A 25,754-nucleotide genomic window follows, 5' to 3' on the forward strand; every position below is an offset into this window, starting at 1 on the left:
CAATCTCTTCAGGCTGTGGGATCGATCTGTCCTCTGAAGAGTAGCCATTGCCTCTAAAGGTTCTGCTATTCCTCACACTAGGGAAATGTCCAGAGACCTACAAGGATGACCCCAACTAACAATCTGAGCAATAGTGTAGAGACTACCTTAAACACCCTTCCCAGATAATGAGATTGATGACTAATTTATATGCCATCCTAAAGCCTTCATCCAGTAGCTGATGGAAACAGAAGCAGACACCCACAGCTAAACACTGAGCTGAACTCCTGAATCCAGTTGCAGAGAGGGAGAAGTGATGAGCAAAGGGGTCAAGACCAGGCTGGAGAAACCCACAGAAACAGCTGACCTGAGCAAGGGGGAGCTCATGGGCCCCAGACTGATAGCTGGGAAACCAGCATAAGATGGAACCAGGCCCCCTGAATGTGGGTGTCAGTTGGGAGGCCTGGGCAGTCTATGGGACCTCTGGCAGTGGAACCAGTATTTATCCCTAGTGCATGAATAGAGTTTGGGAGCCACTCCCTATGGAGGGATAGTCTCTCAGCCTAGATACATGGGGGAAGGCATAGGTCCTGCCCCAAATGATGTGTCAGACTTTGATGATCCCCCATGGGAGGACTCATCCTCCCTGAGGAGTAGATATGGGGTGGGATTGGGGGTTGGTGGGAGGGAATGGGAGGATGGGAGGGAGAGGGAACTAGGATTGGTATGTAGAATAAGATTGTTTTTAAAACTAAAAATTCAGTTTTTAAAAAATGTTCTGATATTCTCCACATTGACATTTTCAGCTTCCATCATCATGGGACACTTGCACAGTTTGTCTCCTTTTGTAGTACTGTCTGTATTGCCTCAACAGCTTCTCTTATCTCGGTTTTTACTCACTACCCTAAGCCAGGTCAGGCGATCCATAATAGAAAGTATCTCCTTTCTTATAAGTACATTTCACTGTTTCATTCACAAAATCTTAAATAATAATAAAAAGTATATTTTACTCCTCACCACCTCACCCAATGATTCCCTAAAGAGGATGTCAAATAACAGGTCATTGGATACATTTGTTCATCTGGCAATGGTCTCCCTTCTAAAACAAGTTTCAAGGGTACATTATGTCACAGAATCAGCAAATGCTCCATTGCACATGACTGTGGTTTTGAGGCAGGCAGCCATATGCAGTTAACACATTTTCCTCTCAGGTTGCTCATGTCCTCTGCTTCCAGGACCACTTTGATCCCAGGTGCATCTACACTCCCATTATTCACTCCAGAATTGTGTCCAGCCACCTCCCACTGAGCCCCTGTTGATGAAGGTACACTACTGAGGGCATCAAAGTTTCTGCTTAGTAATTTATGACCAGAAATGAAATGAGAGGATCATTCCTACCACCTGGCTGGGCCTGGCTTCACCTGCCTGTATCCATTTGCTACACTGTTGACTCTCCTTTAACAGCTGATCTTGAGTTCCCAGTTACTGTTACTTTGCTACAAACTTCTCCAAGCATCAAAATAAAACAGCTGTGGAAGCTGGAACTTCCAACACACAGCCTTGTGGAAGGTGGAGTCAGGAAGATCAGGAATTCAAGGTCATCCTCTGCTATACAGCAAATGCCAGGCCAACTGAGGCCATGTGAGGCTCTGTTTAAAAATTTTAAAGGCCCATTGGGGGAGGGCATGGATTCTATGGCTCAGAAATTCCTACAGGTTTCTGCACCGTGAATTCTAGTACCCTCTCCTGTGGCAGTTTGAATAGGCATGGCCCCCATAGACGCGTGTTTAAATGTTTGGTCCATAGGGAGTGGCACTATTAGGAAGTATGGGCTTGTTGAAGTGGGTGTGGCCTTGTTGGAGGAAGTGTGTCACTGTGGAGGTGGGCTTTGAGGTTTTATATGCTCAAGCTATGCCCAGTGTGGCACACTGTCTACTTCTGCTGTCTACAGATTAAAATGTAGAACTCTCAGCTCTTTCTCCAACACCATGTCTGCCTGCACACACCATGCTTCTTACCATGGTGATAATGAATTAACCCCTTTATAAATGTTTGTTGTGGGGGTTGGAGACATGGTTCAGTGGTTAAGCACACTAAATGCTCTTCCAGAGGACCCAGGTTCAATTCCCAACACCCACATGGAAACTCACAACTGTCTGTAACTATAGTTCCAATGGATCTGACACACTTACCCAGGCAAAACACCAATGCACATAAAAGTAAATAAATATATTTTTAAAGAGTTGCTGTGGCCATGGTGTCCCTTCACAGCAATAGAAACCCTAACTAAAACATCCTCCTACCCCAGTTGAGGAAGACTCAAAGGCTGAAACTGATTCAATTGGGAAAGGAGTCCTCTGGCAGCATCTTCATCCACACCTTTGGCAGCTACTTTTGTCAATGACAGGATTTCCATTACTGTCAGCTGGCCACTCCAGCTTCCCTGTACAGTCTCTCTCTATGGACAAGTTCTGGCCTCCTCGGGGGTTAGTGGATGGCTCTCAACACAATAAAATGGAAGTGTGTGACATATCTATACCCTAGTCTTGGAAGTCACTGGACTTGAACATCCATCTGAGCTTAAGGGAAGAAACAAACATTTCACCTCCTGATGGGGAATAAGGAGATTCCAGAGCAGCTGGTGAAGCTGAGCCATTGCTGCGGCCATCTTTAGAGAACACATCTGCCACAAGAGGCCATCAAGCACATCCTCATGTTCTCTGTTCTCTAGATTCTCCCAAAGCTCTGCATTCTGTTTCATATGTCTAACTCCCTAGAAGTTTCATCTGGTGATGGTGATGAAGATGACTGACAGTTACCAAATCATGCTGTGAACTGTTCAAAATCTTTTTCAAGATCTATTTATTTTTATCTTACGTGTCTGAGTGTTTTATCTGTATATTTGCATGCCTGGTGCCCTTGGAAGTCAGAAGAAAGCATTGGATCCTCTGGAGTTATAGATGTTTGTGAGCCGCCATGTGGGTGCTGGGAACTGAACCTGGGTCCTCTACAAGAGCAGTAAGCACTCTTAACCCATGATGGATTCCTCCAGCCCCCTACCATTTTCAATATAACTTATTCATCTCCATAATAATTATATGAGGCAAGTATCATTTTTATCTCCATTTTACAGGCAAGGAAACTAAGAGATATTGTGAAATTTGCTCAAATTCATAAAACTAAAACAGAAAAGACCTGGAATTTCAACCTAGGAAATTTCTTTCCAGGGACTACACTCTTAACCACCATTCTCATTTATTCACTGAATAGTATTAACCATCAATAAAATGAAGACACTGTTCAGATTTCAGGAGTAAAGCAACAAACAAAACAGCTAAAATCCCTGCTCTTGTGAGTAGTAACCGTGTAATTTATCACCTAAGTAGCATGGAATATAAAGCAGGGTACAAGTGACAGGAAGTTGGAGATACACAGATTAATAGTTATGAGTTAATAACTAAGAGAGAGCTAGCCAGTAAGAAGCCTAAGCCAATGGCCAAACAATTACAAATAGATATTAAATCTCAAAATGGTTATTTCATAGCAGCTGCAGGGACCCAGTTGGGTGGAGAGAAACTGGTCCAATGAGACTGAGGCTAGATGGAGAAAATCCCAACATTCTGGTGTCAGGAGTCACGTCCACACACACTGAAGCCACATCATAAGGTGGGGCCACACCCAAGTCCACTGGTGGAACAAGATCCACTACAGGAAGTTCCAAAGAGGAAGAAAACTATGCTGGTAAAAAAGCATCTCATAAGACATTGGCTTATACACATGATGGACGCTAGGTCTGTGAGACCCATGTGGTTATTTAGAAAACTGGGCCGGATGCAGAAGTAGACAGGAGGGAGAGTGACAGGAATTGAGGGCATAGAGGCAGGTGGACACCAGATCACTACAGACTTGTAGTGAAGGCTTGCAAGGTCTTTTGCCTTTTTACTTTAAAACCAAAATCTATTGGAAGACTTTGAGCATACATTTGAGTGGCATATGTTTAATTTTGCATAGGATTAATCTGCTTACAGAGAATCGAGGGAGCAAGAATTGAGAAACAAGTAAGGCGTTCCTAATGATAATCTAGGCAAAGGATGTTATTAGCTCAAACAGGGGGTGGCTGTGGTAGAAATGGTGTGAACTGGGGGTTCATTGCACTATGGATTTGCACAAGAGGTGATGGTGTCTCCTCATAGATCAGCTGAGGGAGTCAGTTCAGGGAAGGGTGAGAATGGCCTGTCCTGACATTTGCCACAGATTGCAAATTGCTAAGTCTGGAAGAACTGGGAAAAGGACACATTGTAACATGTTACAGTGGATGTCTTTAATCACCCTCTTGGAGATAAGGAGACAGTCAGTGCCCAGCAATGAGTCTGGAGAGTGATTAGAAAACATATGGGCCCTAGTAAAGAAATACACTTGTTGATATATGTTTATATCAATAAATGTTGCTGATGCAGAGTGTGTGGAGCTCAGTGATCAAGGAATTTAGTAATATGTGGGTCACCAACAAGAGCTGTATCAACAGAGCACAGGAGAGGCATTGATCCACACCACCTCCACAGACGGAACCCAACTTTCCTTCAGAAACTTATAACCCTTTAGAAGTTCTTCAGCCTCAACAATGAAGACTCTTCTATGAACCAGCATTTTATCCAGGGAAGATTCTGTTTCATCTCTGGCATCTGACTGGATGTGGAGTCCATGTCTATAAAGTGTGCAGATGACAGCTTCCTCCTCACAATCCACTCTAGGTGCTCTGGACCGCTACATCGTCCACCCTCATGCCACTAAGTACGTCCTCAGCTTTGTGTCCTCAGGAGTCTACCTGGATCCAAGCAGGACACTGATCACAGGTTATCTCCTAACCCTGGGGAATCTAAGATTCAGAGACACCTGTGCATCCTCAAGCCTCCGTTCTTGGATTGGCCTCTCCCTCCTCACACCTCTGTTATTTTCCTTCTTCCCTACCATCTCCAATGAGATACCCAAGTCACACCATGACTTTTGCTCTAAATACAACAAAACACCATGTTGTTTCTGGTTTGGCCTCCTGTAGATAGATCTGGCCTGGTTATATCTGAAAAGGAGATAGATCAACTTACAACTTCCTCATTAGGAAGCCACTCTGCTTGCCAGCTGGCGGTTGGTATAAGAAAATGTGAACTGAGTGGATAATCATGAGGAAGGCAAAGAAAAGCCGCAGAAAACACAAGTCTGAAACGGATGTGGGGTTGGATTGGAGGGCAGTCTTCAAAGGAAGGATCAAAGAGAAGGTACTAGAGACATGCTGGCATTTCCACTGAAGGCAAGGAGTATAGTTTGAGCGTCATAGATCCTTAGGGCACAGCGGAATAGAAGTGTTCTGGAATCCTTTATCCATGTCTTCAGAACTGAAGTTTATTTGGTTGGTTAACTAGTTGATAGGCTCTATTATATTTTTATCAGAAACTACGTGAAATGAAAATGATGATGATATAAATAGCAAGTAAAGCCTGAAGTCACAAAAGCCTATGTAGACGAAATGAAGTGAGAGGCATTCCCAGTTAGTAGAGGCTATGGCAAAGTGTGGCAGCCAACCTGGATTCCACTCTGCCTGGTCTAAGTTGAAGGGAGCAATCGGGATCCTCCCCAAGTCCTCACTTCCTACCCTGTGCCACAGAAATGTCCTGACCACTCAAGAAGGCTGTGCTCAGTTCCTTCAGCTATGTTCAAGTGCAGCTGGGAGGGACAGACCATCCATTTCAGTGAGTGACATACCCAGACCATCCCATTTCAATGTGTAATGCCCCTGTGGTTGCTGCAGACCCAGAGGAAACCTGTCTTCCCATGCGAAAAGCTGCACTTGCCCTCTGCCCAGATATGCAGATAGAAATGCCTCACTTCTAACCCAAATTTGAATATTTAAACTACCAAAATGCTGAATTCCATGGCTGCAAATAGCCTAACTTTAATAGTTCAGCTGTTAAAGGAGAAACTGCAGAGGAAGCAAAAGGCTGATGCTCCATCCCCAGAACCTACAATGTGAAAGCTCAGCAGAGAAGTGGGCGACTGCCTTCAGCCTCCCTGACATACGGGATTGACTTCTAGGATCACAGCTCTGTCCCTAAGCATACTGGACACAAAGCTGTGGAAATACCTGTGCTGTGCGGGTATTTATGAGCCTCTGTCCTCTTAAACCTGTGGTCTAAAAGGTACCTGGCACCATGTGACCCTGGTCACACCACCACTGTCAGAAAGAAAGATGAAGCTGTGTGAGAGTATCAATAACTGGGGCATTGGTTCTCAATCTTCCCAGTACTTCAATCCTTTACTACAGTTCCTCCTATGTGATGACCCCAACCATAAAATTATTTCCATTTCTACTTCATAACTGTAATTTGTTACCATTATGAATCATAATGTAAATATCTGTGTTTTCTTTTAGTCTTAGGCCACCCCTGTGGAAGGGTCATTTGACCCCAAAGGGGTCTTGACCCACAGGTTGAAAACCACTGAACTGGGGTTTGGGCTGGAGAGATAGCTCATGGTTAAGAGCACTGACTACTCTTCCAGGGCATCTGATCTCAATTCCCAGGCAGCACCCTAGTTCCAGGGAGATCTGGCACCCTCTTCTGACCTCCCAGGTACCATGTGCACATGGTGCACAGATGGACACCCTGAACACGCAGTCTCTACAGTGGCGAATAAAGAGTATGGACCCTCTGGTCTGAGAGCAGACATGTAACACAAGCCTAGCTATTCAGAGTATTTCATATTTAGCCACAATGGTCAACTCAAAGAAAGCATATGATCCTAAATACTCCAATAGCAGTCTGAGGTTTTTAAAAAATAAATCAGTATTTATTTATTTATTCCTATATGCATTGGTGTTTTGCCTGTATGTATGTATATGTCTGCAGGAGGGTGTCGGATCCCCTGAAACTGGAGTTACAGACAGTTGTGAGCTGCCATGTGGATGCTGGAAATTGAACCCAGATCCTCCAGAAGAGCAGCCAGTGCTCTTAACCACTGAGCCATCTCTCCAGCCCCAATCCTGAGATTTTGTTTTTTACTGGAAATGAGAGAACTAATCACTTTCCTAAAAATGGAAAACATGACTCCATCTTTCTCTAAAGGGAGGGAATCCTCCTGAAAGTAGAGGCAATCTACAAAAATGTACCAATAATAAGAGGATTCCTGATGGAGTTTGAACCTCTGCATACAGCCACAAAGTCAACATGTTTTGCATTGTTGCCAGTGTGGCTTCTGCCCTACTCAGTTCCACAGTCTAAGGGAACAGATTTTTTTAAAAAGCCTCCAGGGGGCTGGACAGATGGCTCAGAGGTTAAGAGTCTTGCTGTTCTTCCAATGGTCCTGAGTTCAGAGTTTAATTCCCAGCAACCACATTACAGATCACAACCATCTGTAATGGGATCTGATGCCCTCTTCCAGCCTGCAGGCATACAGGCAGAACACTATATATAATTAATAAATAAAACTTAAAAAAATAAGCCTCCAATCTTACTCAAAATCAACCTCTCTTTTTTTTTTCCATCATCAAGTATGAATTTCATACTAAAAAGTGAGGGTTCACACACAACAGCAAGGTTTTGTTGGTTTGATTTGGTTTTTGTTGGGGTGGGTGTTAGGTTTTGGGAGGAGTCTGTGTGTGTGTGTGTGTGTGTGTGTGTGTGTGTGTGTGTGTGTTCTTAAGACAATGTCTCATGCAGCTCAGGCTGGCTTTGAACTCACTATGTAGGGAAGATAACCTTGAACTCCTGATTCTCTTGCCTCTATCTCCCAAATTCTGGGGATATAGGCATATGCCACCACAACCCAGCTCAATGTATTTAGTTCCCTAAATCAAAGAGCAGGGAAGAAACAGGTTATGACATTAGTACAGTGACCCTTCACATAATTTTCTATGGAACTAGATGAGAAGGACAGAAGAGTCTTCTCAGTCATCTGGGAATATAGTTCAAAAACCCAGAGGGAGCCAGGCCTGGGGACATTCACTGGGAACACAGTGGCAGTCAGATCTTTATGAGTTCCAGGTCAGCCTGATCTATACAGTGAGCTCCAAAACACCAGTGCTACATAGAGAGATCCTGTCTCAATCATATCATCATCATCATCATCATCATCATCCACAAAGCCCAGAGGAACAGTGGAGGGTGTGAAAAGAACAAGGTTGGTGGCACAATTCCTAGGCACACCTGGGAGGCTGCAAGCTTCCAAGAGTGGGCTTCACCTGGCAGAGCTTGCAGTGGTTTTGAGATTCTTTGAGACTCTTCCCTTCAAAGTTGTAGCTAAATGTGCCTCCCCTTGTATTTGGTAACTTGAGTCTAACCCTCAGATTTGATGAAAGTGACTATCTGCTACTTCTGAGACTAGGTCAGTGGTTGCAGGCAGGAGGCTTCCTCCCTGTTCTCCCCCCTCTGAGTCCTGAGAGGACAGACAGCACACCTAAGGGCACTAAAATACACATAAAATAAAAATGTTAAAGAGGCGGAGGTGATGGTGGTGATGGTGGTAGTGATAGTGGTAGTAGTGGTGATGGGTACTGAAAACTGCCCTGGGCTAGTAAGTTCAAGGTTAGTCCGGCCAACTTAATGAGGCTATGTCTCAAAACAAAACAAAAGGCAAAAAGATGCTGGGGATAGAACTCAAGTTGAACACTTCCCAGGATGCTCAATGCAGAGGCCAAGTCACTGTACCCCTAAACCTGACTTGACCAGCTGTGCCTCCATTGACCTCATCACGAAATATCTAAAAACAATGAAACATGATCCCTCTGAGAAGGCACTGGTGACTAAAGCCTAATCAAATGACCTGCCACATCCGTGTGGCTGTGAGAGGCAAAAAGAGGAACAATGCACTCTATAAGACTAAGAACTTACCCCCCCCCCCAAAAAAAAGAAAGGAAATTCTACATTAGTAATTACAGCTCCCTTTGCCTGGTCATGAGAGATGTTCATGTCCCATACTACACAAACCCCCTCCCCAAAAAAAGAAAGGAAATTCTACATTAGTGATTACAGCTCCCTTTGCCTGGTCATGAGAGATGTTCATGTCCCATACTACACAAACCCCCTCCCCAAAAAAAAAGGAAAGGAAATGAAATTCTACATTAGTGATTACAACTCCCTTTGCCTGGTCATGAGAGATGTTCATGTCCCATACTACACAAAAGGAAAAAGTGAACTGAGTACGGGCATTCGTCACTTTCTGCTTCCATCAGACACCTCCATCTCCAGCCACTGTGCCTTCCATGCCTTGATGGATTGTACCCTCAAATTGTGAGTCAAAAGAACCACTTCCTCTCTTTAGTTGCTTGTGTCACAGCAATGAGAAAGGTAGTTTATCTATACACACCAATCAAGATCAGATATGGCCTGGAGGGTGGTAAAGAATCAAAAACCAGGTTGAATGTAGATAACCAGATTATCAAAACAGGGGTGATTGCTAAATGGATTTAGCAGGAAGATGTGATAAGATGGGATTTCATAAGGAAACACACAGATGAACCTAAAAGAAGACTCAAAAGCCTGACTCAAGTTTGGTCAAGCAATGCATCTTTAGCAAAGGCTCGGGCCCAGTGATACTTTTTGTCTCTAGAGATTCCATTTAGTTTTCTAGATAAGTCAGCAATGGTTAAAGTAGCAGAAGTGTTTATTTATGTTTTATCTGACTTATTGAGTCCCTCTGTACTCGTAGGCTTTCTCAGAACATTGCACACAATTGTCTGAATCACCTGTGAGTCAATGATCTCTTAGCTTTCAATGTGTAGGTGGAGAAGAAAACTCAAAATCAGGACACCTATTAGGAAAGTGTACAGGAATTTAGACAGAATAACTGGAATGGGAATGGGGGCTGTAGTTAGCAGATAGAAATAGACCTGAGAGATATTTAGCACCTAACATCAAGTGCATTTCAGGCAACCAGAGGTCTGGAGGGGCTGGAGAGCTGGTTCAGTGGTAAAGAACACTTGATGCTCTTCCAGAGGACCTGGGTTAGGATGTCAGCATCCCCACAGCAGCTTAAAACCATCTGAACTCAGGTCTGGGGAATCTCATAATTCCTTCTGGCCTCCAAGGACACCAGGCACCCACATGGTACAGAGACATACATGCAGGCAAAACTAACAAACACATTGTTTTCTTTTTTAGATGTATGATCTAGATAGAGAGGTTTTTTTTATGGAAGTCGGGAACTCAAAGAAGAGATCTGAATTGCATACATATGGGGGCTTTATGAAGAATTACCCCCACAACACAGATGGTAATGGACAGGAGCTGTATGCTGTGAGCAGCCATGATTATGTGGATGGAAACAGGGACCTGAGATAGCCCCGGGTGTAGATGGCTGCCCAGGCATCAGGAGGTCCTAAATTTTGACCACCAACCAATTTGTGGAAAGCCTGATATATAAAGCCAGTTGTAACAGGTGCTATTAATCTCGGCCAACACAGCAGGAGCCTGGGGATCGCTGACCAGCCAGTCTAGCCAATTGTGAGCTCCAAGTTCAGTAAGACCTTATCTCAAAAATTAAGGTAGAGGGCGATCAAGGATGACTGTTTCCTCACAAGCTCTTCTCTATGCACAAATGCAAAGACAGAAGGGGGCAGGGGCAAGTGGGCAACGGAAAAGAGGGTCCTAAGATCCAACTAGAAACAATTATCTACAGTTTAAGAATTTAAAAGAATGGAGCCATCAACGGATGACAAAATGGATTCTGAAAGTTCCAGAAGACAGTATGGCTTCCACTGAGAACCAAAATGCAACATTTCCAAAGGAAGAGAGGGCGCACAGGCAGTGATTCTGGCTGGGAGACCAATCAAAACAATCTAAAACTGGGTATTAGATTTGGTGAAACACAGACAATATGTACTGCAGAGAGCCAGGAAATGGAGTGAACCGGGGAGCGGGGGTGGGGGCTGGGGGGGTGGGGGGTGTTGATCCTTTGGGAAACTTGTGATTGATGGGTGTGTGCAGATGGCAACTAGTGGGCAACAGAGTAACACGGGCATGGCTGTCATACGAGAAAACATCAGGAGTCCGTCCAAATAAGGCTGTTGCAGGAGGTTCGCGTTTCCTCCGCGAAGGCCCGTTTGACTGGGTCATGAACATTTTTTTCATATGAAACTTTTGCTAAGAAACTTTTGTGATAGGAGGGAGAGGAAAAGGAAGGCGAGCAAGCAGACTCCCACGGTGCCGCCGCCCCACAACCGAACAAGCCCCCAGCACTCGCAGTCCGGGTGTGCGTCGGTTTCTTCAGGAGCGGGTCCTCTCTGCACGGCGTCCTCCCCTCTCTTTGGCGTCATCAACCTCTTTCGCTATTGCTGCAACTCCTTCCGGGTCAAGGGTGGGGGGTGGGGAGGGTACGCCTAGTCCTGAAATTCGCGGGAGCTGAGGCGCGCAGTCGCGTCCGGTATTTAAATCTCGCGCAGGCGTGTTGGTGCCCTATCACTATGCGGGTGCTCGTGGGTGAGGGAGGGCTGGGAGTCGGGGGCGGGCTTGGGCTGAGGCCGAGAGCCGAGCCGGGAGAGCAGCCCCAGCGGGCGCGGTCTTCTCAGCAAGCAAGCGAGCTAAAAGCTGACTGTCTGAAAGCCTGTGACCTGTGTCACCTCTGCATCGCGGGCTGGGGTGGAGGACAGGCCTGGTGTCGGGGGACCCGCCCGCCTCCACCCGGAGTATAAACAGTTTGTGCTCTCCCATCAGGTGGCGGGACGGGATTCATTGGGACAGCTCTAACCCAGCTGCTGAAAGCCAGGGACCACAAAGTTACGTTGGTCTCCCGACAGCCTGGGCCGGGTCGAATCACGTGGGTACGTCCCAGCGTCTGCAAGGTGGGAGGGAGGGCAGTTTGGGCGGGAAGGACAGTACTTTCTGTGCTTCCTCCAATAGGATGAGCTCAGTAGATCGGGGCTCCCCCTCTGCGATGTTGTCATCAACCTGGCTGGAGAGAACATCCTCAACCCTCTGCGAAGGTCAGCTGGGCCATAAAGCAGCATCACCTGCACAGAGGGAGAGGGTCGACTCCTGTGAGCTATGCATGGCAGAGACTGTGCAAGTGTATAAGAAAGCCTACTGTTGTGGCTGAAGAGACACAGTCCATGCCTCTCATGGAGGGGATAAAGTCCTATCTTTCTTAGCACCCGGAGTTATGTATTCAGGCAGACTTAGGACAACGGGCTTACTGGGAGAACAGGAGGCGTAAAGGGGTAGGGCAGGATGAGTAGTGAGGATATAGGTTAGATGTGTATTTGTACTTCTGACCTTTTCATCTTCTCTGCAGATGGAACGAAGCCTTCCAAAAGGAGGTGCTTACCAGCCGCCTGGATACCACCCACCTGCTAGCTGAAGCCATCACCAACGCTGCACACCCACCGCAGGCTTGGATACTAGTCACAGGTGTAGGTATGACCCAAATCATCAACCTCTTTCTTACATTAAAGAACAGAGCGCAGCTCAGGCCCTTGGGGCTAGTAACTCCCCACTGCAGCACCTAGACCACCGTTCTTTTCAGTGTAGCTTCTAGACCCTCTAGCCACACAGGTTTCTCCTAACCTGTTTTCACTGTGGCATTTATGGGCGTGAACGGCATGGGAGTGTACTTGGCTAGAGACTCAAAGCTAGGGGCCCTTATTGGAAGCCGTGGAGAAGGAAAGGGCCAGAACCGGTGTGAGGACGTCTACCTACTCCCAAGCCCCTTGCTTTTTGGACCACAGTTCTTTATGAACAGCCCCCTATAGCTGTGTCACCCTTGAGACCAAATAACCACAAACAAAATAATAGTAGCCACTATCCTAAGTATGTTATACATTATATTATTTAATCCTTGCAACAACCTTATGAGGTAGGTACAGTTACTCCCATATTGAAGATGCAAATTGTTCATACAGAGAAGTAACTTGCCAGAAAGTCATAGATGTCAGGGATGGTAGAGCTCTAGCAGCCTGGCCCCTGGTTTCTATCCCTAACCTCTATAAGCTAGCAGTCTCTGTACAGCCTGACAGCCAAAGGCTAGACTTCCAGGCAGGAACACATGGAGAAGCTCAAGGGGAAAACAGTCATGGACCTTTCTTCTGTGGAGACCCAACGGGTCACAGAGAATAAGGCTGGGAAGCCTTTGGAGGCAAAGGGCCCAGCAGGACAGGGCCAGCCAAGCAAATGAGTGCTCTCCAATGGCAGCTTATTACCAGCCAAGCCCAACTGAGGAGTATGACGAAGACAGCCCAGGAGGGGACTTTGACTTTTTCTCCAACCTGGTAACCAAATGGGAAGCAGCAGCCAGGCTTCCTGGAGAGTCTACACGCCAGGTCGTGGTACGTTCAGGTGAGGATCAAGGGCCTGGAAACCAGGCAAAGTGGAAGATTTCTGGGCTGAGGAGGGCTGAGCTTACAGGGAGAGGACACCATTAGTCTAGCTAACCTACAGAGGGAAAGTCCCAAGATCCACAACTCTCAACTCTGTCCACTCCAAATGCACAGGGGAAGAAAGTGAGGATGGGAAAAGAGAAATTAAAGTAGTACAGATTTCCAAGGCTAAGCAACCTTACCCATCTACCCCTCTTGCCTACTTTAGGGGTTGTGCTGGGCCGTGGGGGTGGTGCCATCAGCCGCATGCTTCTGCCCTTCCGCCTGGGCCTAGGAGGCCCCATTGGTTCAGGTCACCAATTCTTCCCCTGGATACACATTGGCGACCTGGCAGGAATTCTGACTCATGCCTCTGAAGCAAACCACGTCCAAGGAGTCCTGAACGGAGTGGCCCCAGCATCTACCACTACCAATGCCGAGTTTGCCCAGGCCTTGGGTGCTGCCCTGGGCCGCCCAGCCTTCATACCTGTCCCCAGCACTGTGGTACAAGCAATCTTTGGACGAGAGCGTGCCACCATGCTGTTGGAAGGCCAGAAAGTGGTCCCACGGCGGACACTGGCCACTGGCTACCAGTATTCCTTTCCAGAGTTGGGGGCTGCCTTGAAAGATGTTGTAGCCTAAGCAGAGAAGGGCCCCAAGGCAGGAGCTGAGGCCTGTTCCTCATACAGAGGGTTGGACCAGGTAAGCCCTGTGCCTGAGATCAGAAGCATCTCAGAATCTCTCCCCATCACTTTGTCCCTGTGTTGTTTTTCTACCTCTGTCTGAGAAACTCCAGTCAAGGCTGGAATCGCATTCTAACCTTAACCTCTCCAACTTGTTGTGGTTTCTGTGTGTCACACTGTTGCCCCAGTTCTATATGCTATGTACAGAATGTTCTGCAGTTATGGCAATAAATTCTACCACTGGCTTCAGCTGCCTCTTTGGCTTAGATGCTCATGGAATTTACCTTAAGGACTATTACCTAGATGGCTCTCCTTCCTAAATGAGGTTCTGAATGTTGTAATAAGCAATCTTGCTCCTCACCCTTCCCTTTCTTGGTCTCTCTCCCAACATGAGCTGGTAAGACATGAGCTTGTGACAGAGGTTAAAGACAATAAATATGTTTAAGGATCATTTCCAGTGAGTTCTGTCTGGTGCCACTCTAACCACCTACCTGCTGAGAGTATGCCAGCAAAAATGGAGAAAAGGCCCTGGAGGTTAGCCTCAGGGTCTCACCCAGTGTCAGAGAATTTAACAAACACATGCAGGTCCCACCTCATACTGCAGTAACACAAAACCAATGTCTCTCATCTGCTTGGGAACACTTCAGCCTTCCAGGGCCCGCCACATTCTAGCCTTCTGTACACCCACCATCAGGACAAACGAAAAGAGCAAGAAACCAATCACAAACTCAAAAAGCATTTCTACCAGCAACCAGTTCAAACCGTTCTCTTTGCTTCCTGGACACTGAGAAGAGTCACTGCCACTTCCTCATCAACTTGTCTCAATACAGCTGGGTCATTCTGGTGTAGAGATGAAAATGGTCAGTGAAACAGGCAGACAGGCACTGGGACCTATGGACCCTCGCCCTGATCATTGAGTCTATACAGTGTCACCTCTCTGTGTCACTTGGAGTAAGTCAGCCAGAAAGGGATCTAATTCAGGAACTCAATACCAGTCCCGAGAAGAACTGAACCCAGGGGCTCCTGCCTTACCTCTTTATCTGAGAAGTTGGCTAGTTCTCAGTTATTCCTGGGGAAAGTAATAGTAACAGGAGCTTTGTTTGTTAGGCTACACTAGACAAAAGACTCCTGGAAAAACCATACATCCATGTCAGGAATGTGCCACCTTGCAGAGAGTAAATTCCCTGGCCAGGAATCAAGCAGATACAAAACAATGGCTTGTGGGAATTGGGGTGTAAACAGTTGGTCATGATAGCTCAGTGGAGTTCATCTGTGACCAATCAGGTATCTTTCAACTCTTTCCACTTCCTAGATAAGTTTCTTCGCCATACACACAAAGCAGTAGGTTGTCTTGGTGAATGCGACCTACATCTTCCATAAAGGAAAGATTAGATAGATCCCACTAACATTGTCAGTGCAAAGCATGGCTCCATGAATTTGGTGAATACATTCAACACCAGAGGGGATTTAACCAGGGCCTTTCTGAGACATTTGTGAATCTGTAAACAAACAATTGAATTCAACTGACCAGCTGCCACTTCTAGGAACCCTGAGAGTATTTAGGTAATGCAACAATCACCCCTAACAACTATTTGGTTAATGTGTGTTTTGAAGGTTGCTGGGAAAGGGTGCAGCCAATACAGGGCATGTTCTACTGAAAACCCAGTGTTAAAACTGAGGACTGTGGGCGCCTCTGACTGTGAAGTTTGTTTAGGGAGCCTATGCAGACACAGGCAGACACACCTGAGACATGATCCAAGGTCCCTTCCTCACGGGAGCCTCCTCTGTGCTCTCAATTCTCCTCAAAGGTTAGTTTTATGCCTGATGTAGAGACATAAGTAAGGCCAAGTGACTCTCGCAACATCACAGGCAGAGTGCCACCGAGACTGGAAGCCCAGCCCCCTCTGCCCTGTGGGCTTCTGCTGTCCCTCCAACAGCCCACTTGGCACTACGGTCCCTCCAGAACCCAGACAGTTCAGCCTAAATAGCCACTCAGACAAGCAGCCCAGGGTGCTTTCTTCCTCACCTTAGTCTTTTTGCCACCTCCAGCTTACCGTAGCCTCCAACTCAATTTAACCTGGAGGTGAGGCCAATGGTCTCGGTCTTCAGGAAGAGCCTCTACAGCCTACAGAAACCCTCTGCAAAGATGAGGTTGTGGAGTTAAATCTGATCAAAGCCTCCTAAGAGCTGATTGCAGTCCTGACTCTGATGGACCTGTCCTCAAGTACCCCAGGCAAGTGTATTCCCACATTCAGATCTCTCTGGGGCTTCCTCCAGCCAAAGCACCATCTTAGGAGTCCACACACAGTCTGAGCAGCAGAGGACTGTAAAGAAGGGGCTGGGCTGGGGGCGCTGAGTCTGACAGGGCAGCAGCTATGCAGCAGGTAAGGCTCAAAAGTTGAGACTCAGCAGGGCCTCAGAAAGCTGGTTAATATCCCGGCAGTATGGTTCCCGCTGCAGGATGAAGTCCACCTTGTGGTCCTGACCCCAAAACACCTCCAGCAGCTGGCGCCGGAGCCGCTCTGTCTCCCGGGTCTTCCGAATGCCACCACTTTTTTCCTCTTCCTTCCCCTGCTGCTGGTTACCATGATCTGTGGGGCCTCTGGAGGACTGATGAGCCTTAGCAGAGCCCTGTTTCCTGGAGAAAAGCAGAATAAGAACTGGTAAGCACTCCTGAGAAAAACTGGGCCCCAGGGAGCCTCAGCCAAACCCATTTCCAGCTTTAGGAGATGAATTCATGAAGTTCCCAAGCCAGCCACTGAGTGGCAGTATCAACCACTAGGAAGACAAAGCTAATAAAATGTAGCCCTGTTTAATCACTTGCTTAATGAGCCAACAGAGGGTGTAGGGGTACAACTGACTATCATTACATGCAACCATCTCCCAAATAGCTCAGTCAAACACCTGACCAGAAGAGTCAAGAAATAAAAATTTCTGAATCGGGGTGGGGGGGGGGGGGGGAAGACGGATGACTTTAAAGGCCAGTCCTGAAAACTCAAGACTACTGCAGAACTAAGCCGGCCCAAACTGCAACACTCCCATCCAAGCCACCAATCCTCCAGAGCAGCCGATCTCAACAGGCTGCAGGCAGATAAGGGGCATTACCTGACTGTCTTCTTCAGGAACTCATCCAGGGTGGGGCCATTTCGCCCCAGTGGATCATCTGGAACCATGAAGAGGTTTCCCACAAAGGTGAAGGGCAGCAAGCTGGATGAGGAAAGAGGAAGTCACAGAAAAGACCTCACCGACCTAGCCAAGACCAGCCCCACCCGGAGCTCCTGGCTGTCTTCCTGTGGCACCTCTGAGCCCTTCCCCAGGGTTCTCACCCAGTGGCCAGAGAAGAGCTGGTTTTAGAGAAAGGTCTGAGTCGGTGCCCTATTCTCACCGCTCTCTGATGATCGCCATCCACTTGTCGGACTCCTCAGCCAGATCCCGGAACTGGTCATTGGAGACAATGATCCCATCGGTCTCTTCAGCCAGTTTCACCATGAATCTGTCTCAAGAAACACAGACACCATTCTGGGATTCTCCAAAGACCAACCCCACAATATGCTATATGCCTGCGACCCAGTTCTGGTGATGGAGATCGGTTCTGGTGATGGAGATCAGTCTCCCAGCTCATTTAGTGAAGTGAATAAGGATGAGGAGACTTCTTGGGAACTGAGCCCAGACCCTTGTGCATCCTAGGCAAGTGCCTTACCACTGAAATTGTAGATAGGTAGGTAGATAGACAGACCAAGGGAGTGGAGCTAAGAGATAGGCAGGACATGGTGGTGCACACCTTTAATCCCAGCACTCAGGAGGCAGAAACAGGTGAATCTCTTGAGTTCTAAGCCAGCCTGGTCTATACAGTTCCAGGACAGCCAGGGCTACATAGAGAGACCCTGTCTCAAAAACAAACAAAAATAGTGGAGACAGATCTTGCTGTCTTGTCTTGAGTTCACTCTGTAGCCCCAGCAGGCTTTGAACTCTCCATCTTCCTGCCTCAACTTCTCAAGTAGTTGGGATTACAGTCTGTGCCTCCATATTTAGCTCCTCCCCTCACTATCATCCAGCCACAGTTGACTAACTAGACACAGGCACCAAGGTAAGAGAAGAAACAGTGATGAATCCCAGGTAGTTTCCCAACAGCATCCCATTCACCACACCCCTTTACTGAAAACTATGTCTAAGAAACAGTAAGAGCTAGCTTTAACTTTCTCCCACTCCACTGGTCACCCACAGACCTGAATCCTTCCTCTAACCTTTCCACACTACCTTTCTTTCCAGGGCCACAATCACCTTAATAATTCAGACATTAAAACTAAGACTACTGCCAACCTTCCACAATCTCTCCTACCTCACCTCACCATCCTCCAGCCTCACCTGCTCTCCCCCTACTTAGAGCTCTTCACCCCAACCCAGCCCAAGTAAGAGGCCTTGAATAAGTCCCCATGTCTAAGCTGGCAGCTAAGGGCCTCTAGAATCCATCTGCATGTCACTCTTATAGCCTTTCCTCCCTCAGCATACCGTAATGCAGCCTCAACTCCAGCCAAGATCGATGATTAGATTACACTCTTAACTAGTCCTCCTCTCTGACTTCAGTTCCTTCTTATTCCCTCCATCTTAGAGTGTATCCTAAGCCTCTATAGTGACAGCCACCTATGGAACTCGATTTCTGGGAGCTGGCTGGCAGTGTGGCTCAGTTGGTAGAGTGCTGACCTAGCTGCACTAGGCCCAAGGTTCAATCTCCAGCACCATATAGTCTGGGCATAGTAACACACACGAGTAGTCTAGCATTCAGGAGGTGGAGCCAGGAGAATCAGAAGTTCAAGGCCATCCTTAGTTACTCAGTGAGCCAGAGACCAGCCTGGCTACATGAGACCTGATCTCAAAAAATAGAAAAATAAACATTTCAAGGTTGTTTTTTTTTTTTAAGATTTATTTTTAATGCATACAGGTGCCCTGTCTGCATGTGTGCCTACAGACCAGAAGAGAGTATCAGATTGTGGACTGCCATGTGGGTGCTGGGAACTGAACTTGGGACCTCTGCAAGTGTAGCCAGTGCTCTTAATTGCTGAGCCATCTCTCCAACCCCAAAAGTATAAAGTTTTTTAAATACATCTGAGGCCCCACTTTAGTAATTTTCTTGTTTCATTTTATTTTTGAGACATGAGCTCATATAACCCAGGCTTGTCTCCAACTTACTGAATAGTTGAAGCTAACCTCAAACTTCCTGCCTCTGCCTCTACCTCCCAAGTATTGGCATTAAAGGTATTTGTTACCATGGCTAGGTCCCATTATAATTCTCCATCCACAGAGTAAGATTCACAAGGCAGTGGACAGTGAACTAACTTTTGAGAAGTTTAAAATCGAAGAGATCCAGCCCATCCCACATCTTTGTCAATCAAATTCCCTACCCTCCCTTCCTGTAAAATCCCAGTCATAACAATGCTCCATTCCAAGTTCCTGTAGTGCCTGATTCACAGGTGTGTTTACTGTTGTTCACTGTACTGGGCCCTTTTGAAGCCAAGGACCAACTCTTGCCCCAGCCACAGTTCTTTCTCCAAGTCATATATCAAGCCTGAAGTGGGCAGTCAGTATCTGAAAGGCACTATGGTACAGAGAAGACCAGAATCAGGATTAGGTTCAACAGGTGTGTGGGAACAAGCGAAGTGGATGATATGTTATGTCAAGTGCACAGAAAAGGTGCTTTCTAGTTAAGGGCTTTCTGGCTCTCGGATCAGGACACACCCTGCGCTGCAGCTCTCATTCAGGAGGCTCTGCTCTGCTCTTTTATACCATAATGAAGAGAAATTCCAAGTCTGCACCATGCATCCACCAGGTTCTACACAATTACATGCTAAAACTAATCAGTACCAATTCTGTTACGGTGCTGTTACACTCTTAGAATAAATAAAAATCGAGGCCTAAAAACAAAATAACAGCACTTGGAGGCAGAAACAAAAGGGCCACCACAAGCTCAAAGCCAGCCTGGCCCTACAGAAGAAGTACCAGTCCAGCCTGGGCTACAAAGTGAGACCCTGTCCAAAACAGAAACAGTGGCATCAGGAGAGTCCTGACTGGTTTTTTTTTTTTTTTTTTTTTTTTTTTTATCAACTTGGCACAATACACAGTTATCTGGGAAGGGAACCCTCAACTGAGAAAATGTCTCCATTAGATTGCCTGTAGGCAAATGTGTGGGACATTTTCTTAATTGCTCAGCCCACTGCAGGCAGGGCCACCTCTAGGCAGGTGGCCCTGGGTGGTGTTAGAAATCAAGCTGAGCAAGCCAATAAGTAGTCAGCAAGCATCCCTCTGTGGTCTCTGCACCAATTCCTGCCTCCAGGTTCCTGTCCTGACTCCCAGTTAGAGGATGGACTATCTACCTGAAAATGTTAAGATAAAATAAGCTCTCTCCTCCCAAGTTTCTTTGGATCACGGTATTTATCACAGCAACAAGAATCCTAAGACAAGAAGAAAGTGAAGTACCTTTTGTAAAATACTTTTTACTTCTAAAGAGTAAAAGTTAAATATCTGAAAAGATAAACCACTATGCTGGTTAGTTTTTAATCCACTGAGAAGAGTTCACAGTGAGGAACTGTCTAGGTCGGGTGGTCTGTAAGAACCTGGTTAATAGAGTGGGAAGACCCAGCCACTGTGAGTGGCACCACCCCCCAAGCTGGGGTTCTGGATCCCAAGAGGGGAGGAAGCAAGCTGAGCACTGTCATGTATGCACTCAGTGCCCTCCTCCTGACTATGGATGGGTGTGGCCAGCTCCAGTAAGGTCCTGATGCTGTGACTTCCCAGCTATAAAGGTCTGTAACCTCAACTGGGAGCTAAAATAAACCCTCATTAAAGTTACTTTTTAGAACTTTCCTGAACTCTGTGGGCCCCAGGCATGCACATAGTGCACATCCATACATACAGGCAAAACACTACTATACATAAAATAAAGGGGTTTTCACACAAAAATTAGGAAGATTTAAAATAGCTAATCAGCTTTAAATTGTATATATTTCTACAGCATGGATATACAAATGTGGCAGGAGTATACCCTGTTTTCTGCTTAGCCTAGATGGTAACTTTTGTCAAGGGAGTTAACCACCTACCCTTTGTATCTACCTCAGTAAACAGAGATAACATCCCATATATCACTTTTTCTTTTTTTTTTTTTTTTTTTTTTTTTTTTTTTTTTTTTGGTGTGTGTGTGAGTGTGTGTGTGTATGTATTTAGACAGGGTCTCACTTTGTAGTCCAAGCTAGCCTGGAACATACTTTGTAGCTCATGCTGGCCTCAAATTCATTATCCTACCTCAGTCTCAGTCTCTCAAGTGCTCGGACTACCACACCCAGCTTCAAGCAACACTTAATTGGGCCCATGCAATGCTAAGAGGAAATGTCACTACTGTTTCTTAGCACCAGGAATGAGGCAAGCACATACCTTATCTTCTTTTGATATTCACAAGGAGGGTGAATGAATGGAGAAGGATCCTGAGACAAAGAGGTTGATTCACTAAGAGGTGGGGCCAACGCCATGGAGAAAGCAGATCAATAATGAACCCTGCAGCTCTGAATTCTGCCATTCTGTTCCATTCTGAGTCTGGTGATCTCTAGGCAGACCTCACATTCAAAGCTGTTTCTGCATTTTATTTATCTTGAAGGTTTACTCTCCCTTTCCCAGAGTAGTCAAAAAATTTCTCTACACTGGAAATTCTGCCAGCCAGCCATGTCACCAGCTCCCCCAGCTCTCCATTACACTGGTATTTTCTAACCAGTAAAGCACTTTATATAAAGGCAAAGTGAATGATGATGAGCAGGCAAGTACAGTTGTCCATAGTCCATCTTCTATCACCTGCAGAGCTGACTTACCTACCCCATCATATACCCCACGGAAACTAACCCCACTACTGAGGCTGCAAGACAGAGGTCAGGAGCATCTCTCTCCTCCTCAAAGTCCCACCAGGCTCCATAAAGGAAACTTGGGGCCAGAGGAGGGGCAAATACCTGTCATCATAGGAAGAAATTCTCTTGCCATCCATGACTCGTGAAGGTGTCAGGGAAAGCAGACTCAGGGAGTACAGCTTCTGCAGGAAGTGACTCTCTGCAGAACAAGATGCAACAGGGTTCTCCTCAAGGTCAACACAACCCCACCCAGGACACAGAAGGCCAGACCCAACTTACCTCTGACCTTGGAATCCTTACTGAAGCGCCACTGAGGCACAAAGACGGTTATGTCACGGTGTCCACGATCCCAGAAGTACTGCACAGCGAGAGCGATGCCTCGGCTTGAGAAGTAGTGCTGGAGGCCATGCCTGCAACGGAAAAGGGCAACACTCAGGACCCACAGGACGCTGCACTACCAGCCCCTCAGCAGATGTCTCCAAGACAGACAAAGATGCTTGTCTCATCCTCCCTCCTCAGAACTCCGCCCCACCAGCTACTTACACCATGGCCACGTTGCTGCCATCAATGACAATATGACGGAGATCTGGCTGGCCAGGCACATTGGCAAGGCACAGGGTGAAAGGATCCTGTAAGGCTTCCTGGAAACGCTGTGTGCCAGTCACCAAGTTGCCCCCTCGAGTGCCTCGTTTCCATGGAGACCCTCGACCTCGAGCCCCAGCCTGTTGCTTGTCTCCCCTGTCTCCCCGATCTTGGTCTCCACAGGGCCATGGGGGTTCAGGTGCAGATGGAGGACTAGGTACTCTTGGAGGTGAGGTAATCCCATTCTGGAGCCGCTGGAGGAGAGAGGCTCCCCGAGTTTGAGCTGCTCGCTGAGTGGGCACAGAGGCACCAGAAGGTTCACCCTGCACACTGAACCCTCCTCTCTGCTGAGGAGCTTCCTCCTTCCCTAAGGTCTTTCCCTTCAAGGGCACTACTTCCTCTGCTCCTCCAGCTGCTGGTTGTGACTTGAAAGCCACTCCTCTCTCCCAGACCTCTTCCCCAGATGACTCCTTCTGCCCTGAATACATGTCCTTGACAGCATCCTGTTTCCTTCCCTCCTTCTCCACAGTATGACTTTCTCTTGCTGCCCTTGACTCTCCCCACCCCACCACTCCAGTGCCCAGGGATTCCCCACCTTCACTCAAGGGAGCCCTAACTCCCTGGAACTGAGCACTCAACAGGCCTGGGCTTCCCCGCTCACAAGAGGGCAGTGCCTGCAAACCCTTCTCTCTGGATGCCTCCTGTACCAGGCTTAGGAGCTCCTCCTGGACAGCCAGGGGCAGCTGCAGCAGAGCCTCTGTGTAAGCATCCTCCCTAGTCTGCAGCAGGGCAGAGAAGGCTCTCAGCACTCCAGCACCGGCAGAGGCTCCAGAATAAGACGGCAGCTGAAGATCCCAGCTCAGCCGCTGCACTAACTCCTCCACCCGGCTCTGAGCCATCACAAATGCCTCAGTTAGGCCACTGATCATCAGAGAGCCAGGGACCAGGGGCACCAGGTGGGCAGACGTGCTCCAGGCCAGGCAGTCAAGGAAGAAGCCTTGGGCTCCCTGAAAGACGCAGTGCAGTCTGGGTGGGTAACGGATTTCACTCTGCAGTTCTGGGCTGCAGAGCCCCTTCAGGTATTCCTAGATGGGAAGGTCAGAGAGGAAACTTCTAGAAGCCATCCCCTTCGGGTGCATTGTTCTCCCTAAGCTCCAAGTGCTTGCATCATCCATTGTAGACATAAGGAAATTTAAGAATAGATCAGAAGGCTGTCAGGTGTTGAAGCTGCATTAGAACTCCTCCTCGAGGCCAAAGAAAGAAATGTGGCCAGCCCCCCCCACACACACACCCACTCCCAGTGAATTCCTTGGCAAGGACCACCTGTGCAGTGGGATTACTCTACTATACCCAAAGGCACAAAGTAATTTGTTTCCAAACGCCCCGCAGTACCTGTGCCATCAGGGCAGAAGTGAAACCAAAATTCTAAATAAGAATTGCTGAGTTCCTCAAAGCTCAGAACAGAAGTAGGCAGGAAGATAGCAAAGATGCAGAGATCCTCCCAACCCCTCCTCTGAATCCACCTAGGGGAGGGGCAGGATCCCGAAAGGATCTGGGAGAGGAGTTCACCTTGGCTCTGCAGACATTCTCCTTGGGGCCCTCAAGCTGCAGCCAGATATGAGGATTCTCTGGGCAGTCTTTGGAGAGGACGCTCATCCCCACGCTGAAGATGCGTTCCAAGCGAGTCTGCTGCTCCCGAATTTTGTCCTCTGCGACCGCAGACACCGCAAAGCGGTCAGGAATTGGGGAAGCCAACTCCCAAGTAGACATGGCTTCTTCCCGGGGTCCTGGAAGGGCAGAGGCAAAAACTCAGAGTCTCTGTCTCCCTTCAGCCCAAAACCTAATCACACGGCCTACACCCAACAATCAACAGGTCGCACCTAGTTACAGCACTGGTAAACAACCCCAGGAGGTAGGTAGTAAGTCCACCTCACGGGTGGAGAGGACAGAAAATTATCGGTACACAGGCCTCTCCCGGAGAGGAAATCCTTCGTAAACAAGGCTATCTGGGATGGGCGACCAGTGTGAGAACACAGATGACCACCACCCTGAGAGGGGAAAGGTGAAGGGGCCTCCAGCTCATTCCAAGGGTCGTAAGGAGTAGGTGGGTGAGGAAAGGGTCCCAAAGCTCAGAGGTCTCTGCAATTTTTGAGTAGAAGAGGGCCTCTTTAGAGATGAATACTCGCCAGAGGCTCTAACTGTAGTCCTGGGAGGGGGTGCCATGTTCTTTCTCTAGCCACTCCCACCTCCCCGCCCCCTCCTCGGAGATGTCCACCGCCAAGAATCCTGCCCGGGCTCGGGGCCGGCGAGCCCTCCCAAACTCCGTGGTGGCCGCCCCCAGCCCGATCACCCTCCGCCCGCGGCCTCCAGCTCCCAAGCGCCGAGAAGAGGCGCGCCTACCGCCAAAGTCGCGAGTCCCGCCTGCTCCTCCAGGGGCCCAGGGCCCCCGCGCTTCTCCCATGGCGCAGAGGTCTGGGGCTGGGGACTCGAGTCTGGAAGGGCCTCCTCGGCTTCCCCACCCAACCTAGACTCCTTTCGTCAACATCGCGTTGTGGTTTCGAAGTCACTTCCCGGCCTGGGGCGGAGTCAGGCCGGCTCCGCCCCCGCCAGGGCTGAGCTGGCTTGGGCTCAAGGCTGGGCTGCGGGCCTCTTCTCGCTCGCGCCCTCCCTCTAGGGCTCTGTCTGCTGCCTTGCAGCCTTTCAACCCGTCCTCCACGTCCCCTGCCGGGGCTAGCGGGTTGCCAACACTGCCCCCACCCGTCCCAACGCCTCCCGCCAACTCTCAGGTTCGCCTCCCGTTCGTGGGATCCTTGCGTTTTCTGCACAGTTGAAGGTTCCAAGGGGGAAAGTCCAGAGTCACAAAAGAATACTGCCCTTGGCACAAGCACTTTCAAACAGTAGATTGTGGGGGAAATGAAGACATACCTTCCAACAAAAAGAGTCTATAGAGAAAAACAGTTTGTGAAAAGGAGAGGATGGGGAAGGAGTTGAAGAAACTTCATCTAGTGTGTATATGTGTGTCTGTGTATGCGAGCGCACCACGCACACACACACACACACACAGAGAGAGAGAGAGAGAGAGAGAGAGAGAGAGAGAGAGAGAGAGAGAGAGAGAGAGAGAGAGGGTTGGTTCTCCATCACCCACTGTCCAGCCTCCTTGCTACAGAATCTGGCTGGAGCTTGGTGTCCTGTCTCTATCCCTCTTCTCCCTCCCAGAGCCCAACTGCTGTCACTCCATGCCTTGCCAAGGAGGAGGGAACTGCAGTGACAGCAGGAGTAAGGAGAGGCCAG

The 25,754-nt window shown here is 48.0% G+C and overlaps 2 protein-coding genes across 5 annotated transcripts; one reads left to right on the plus strand and one right to left on the minus strand.

The window, feature by feature from the left end:
* Nucleotides 1-11,428: 11,428 nt before the first annotated feature.
* Nucleotides 11,429-14,449, plus strand: Sdr39u1 (short chain dehydrogenase/reductase family 39U member 1). The gene is made up of 6 exons (XM_051195180.1): nucleotides 11,429-11,603; nucleotides 11,655-11,785; nucleotides 11,865-11,947; nucleotides 12,256-12,377; nucleotides 13,152-13,295; nucleotides 13,545-14,449. Exons 1-6 carry the CDS (start codon nucleotides 11,429-11,431, stop codon nucleotides 13,955-13,957), a joined length of 1,068 nt encoding a protein of 355 aa, XP_051051137.1. The 3' UTR covers nucleotides 13,958-14,449.
* On the minus strand, nucleotides 12,772-24,997 carry Khnyn (KH and NYN domain containing). Of its 4 annotated transcripts, XM_051195635.1 has the most exons (8): nucleotides 24,864-24,997; nucleotides 24,033-24,250; nucleotides 22,425-23,548; nucleotides 22,161-22,291; nucleotides 21,984-22,080; nucleotides 17,384-17,491; nucleotides 17,104-17,205; nucleotides 12,772-16,636 (listed from the first exon to the last, which is right to left on the minus strand). In XM_051195635.1, the coding sequence occupies exons 1-8, from the start codon at nucleotides 24,922-24,924 to the stop codon at nucleotides 16,390-16,392; spliced, it is 2,088 nt and encodes a 695-aa protein (XP_051051592.1). In that variant the 5' UTR covers nucleotides 24,925-24,997; the 3' UTR covers nucleotides 12,772-16,389. The 4 variants fall into 4 exon arrangements, 3 of the variants coding, with proteins under 3 accessions (XP_051051592.1, XP_051051593.1, XP_051051594.1); XR_007835174.1 differs by lacking the exon at nucleotides 12,772-16,636 and having other exon boundaries at nucleotides 17,325-17,491; XM_051195636.1 differs by lacking the exons at nucleotides 12,772-16,636; nucleotides 17,104-17,205 and adding an exon at nucleotides 21,421-21,470 and having other exon boundaries at nucleotides 17,379-17,491.
* Nucleotides 24,998-25,754: the final 757 nt, after the last annotated feature.

Source organism: Phodopus roborovskii, unplaced genomic scaffold, assembly GCF_943737965.1.
Source record: "Phodopus roborovskii unplaced genomic scaffold, PHOROB, whole genome shotgun sequence".
NCBI lineage: Eukaryota > Metazoa > Chordata > Mammalia > Rodentia > Cricetidae > Phodopus > Phodopus roborovskii.

Coding starts and splice junctions, on each gene's coding strand:
- Sdr39u1 (XM_051195180.1), top strand. CDS start 11,429: ATGCGGGTGCTCGTGGGTGAGGGAGGGCTGGGAGTCGGGGGCGGGCTT. Junction 11,786..11,864: donor GGCCGGGTCGAATCACGTGG/GTACGTCCCAGC, acceptor TTCCTCCAATAG/GATGAGCTCAGTAGATCGGG. Junction 12,378..13,151: donor GATACTAGTCACAGGTGTAG/GTATGACCCAAA, acceptor CTCCAATGGCAG/CTTATTACCAGCCAAGCCCA.
- Khnyn (XM_051195635.1), bottom strand. CDS start 24,924: ATGGGAGAAGCGCGGGGGCCCTGGGCCCCTGGAGGAGCAGGCGGGACT. Junction 17,492..21,983: donor ATTTCTTCCTATGATGACAG/GTATTTGCCCCT, acceptor TTCTTGAGACAG/ATTCATGGTGAAACTGGCTG. Junction 16,637..17,103: donor TTCCTGAAGAAGACAGTCAG/GTAATGCCCCTT, acceptor GCTTTTCTCCAG/GAAACAGGGCTCTGCTAAGG.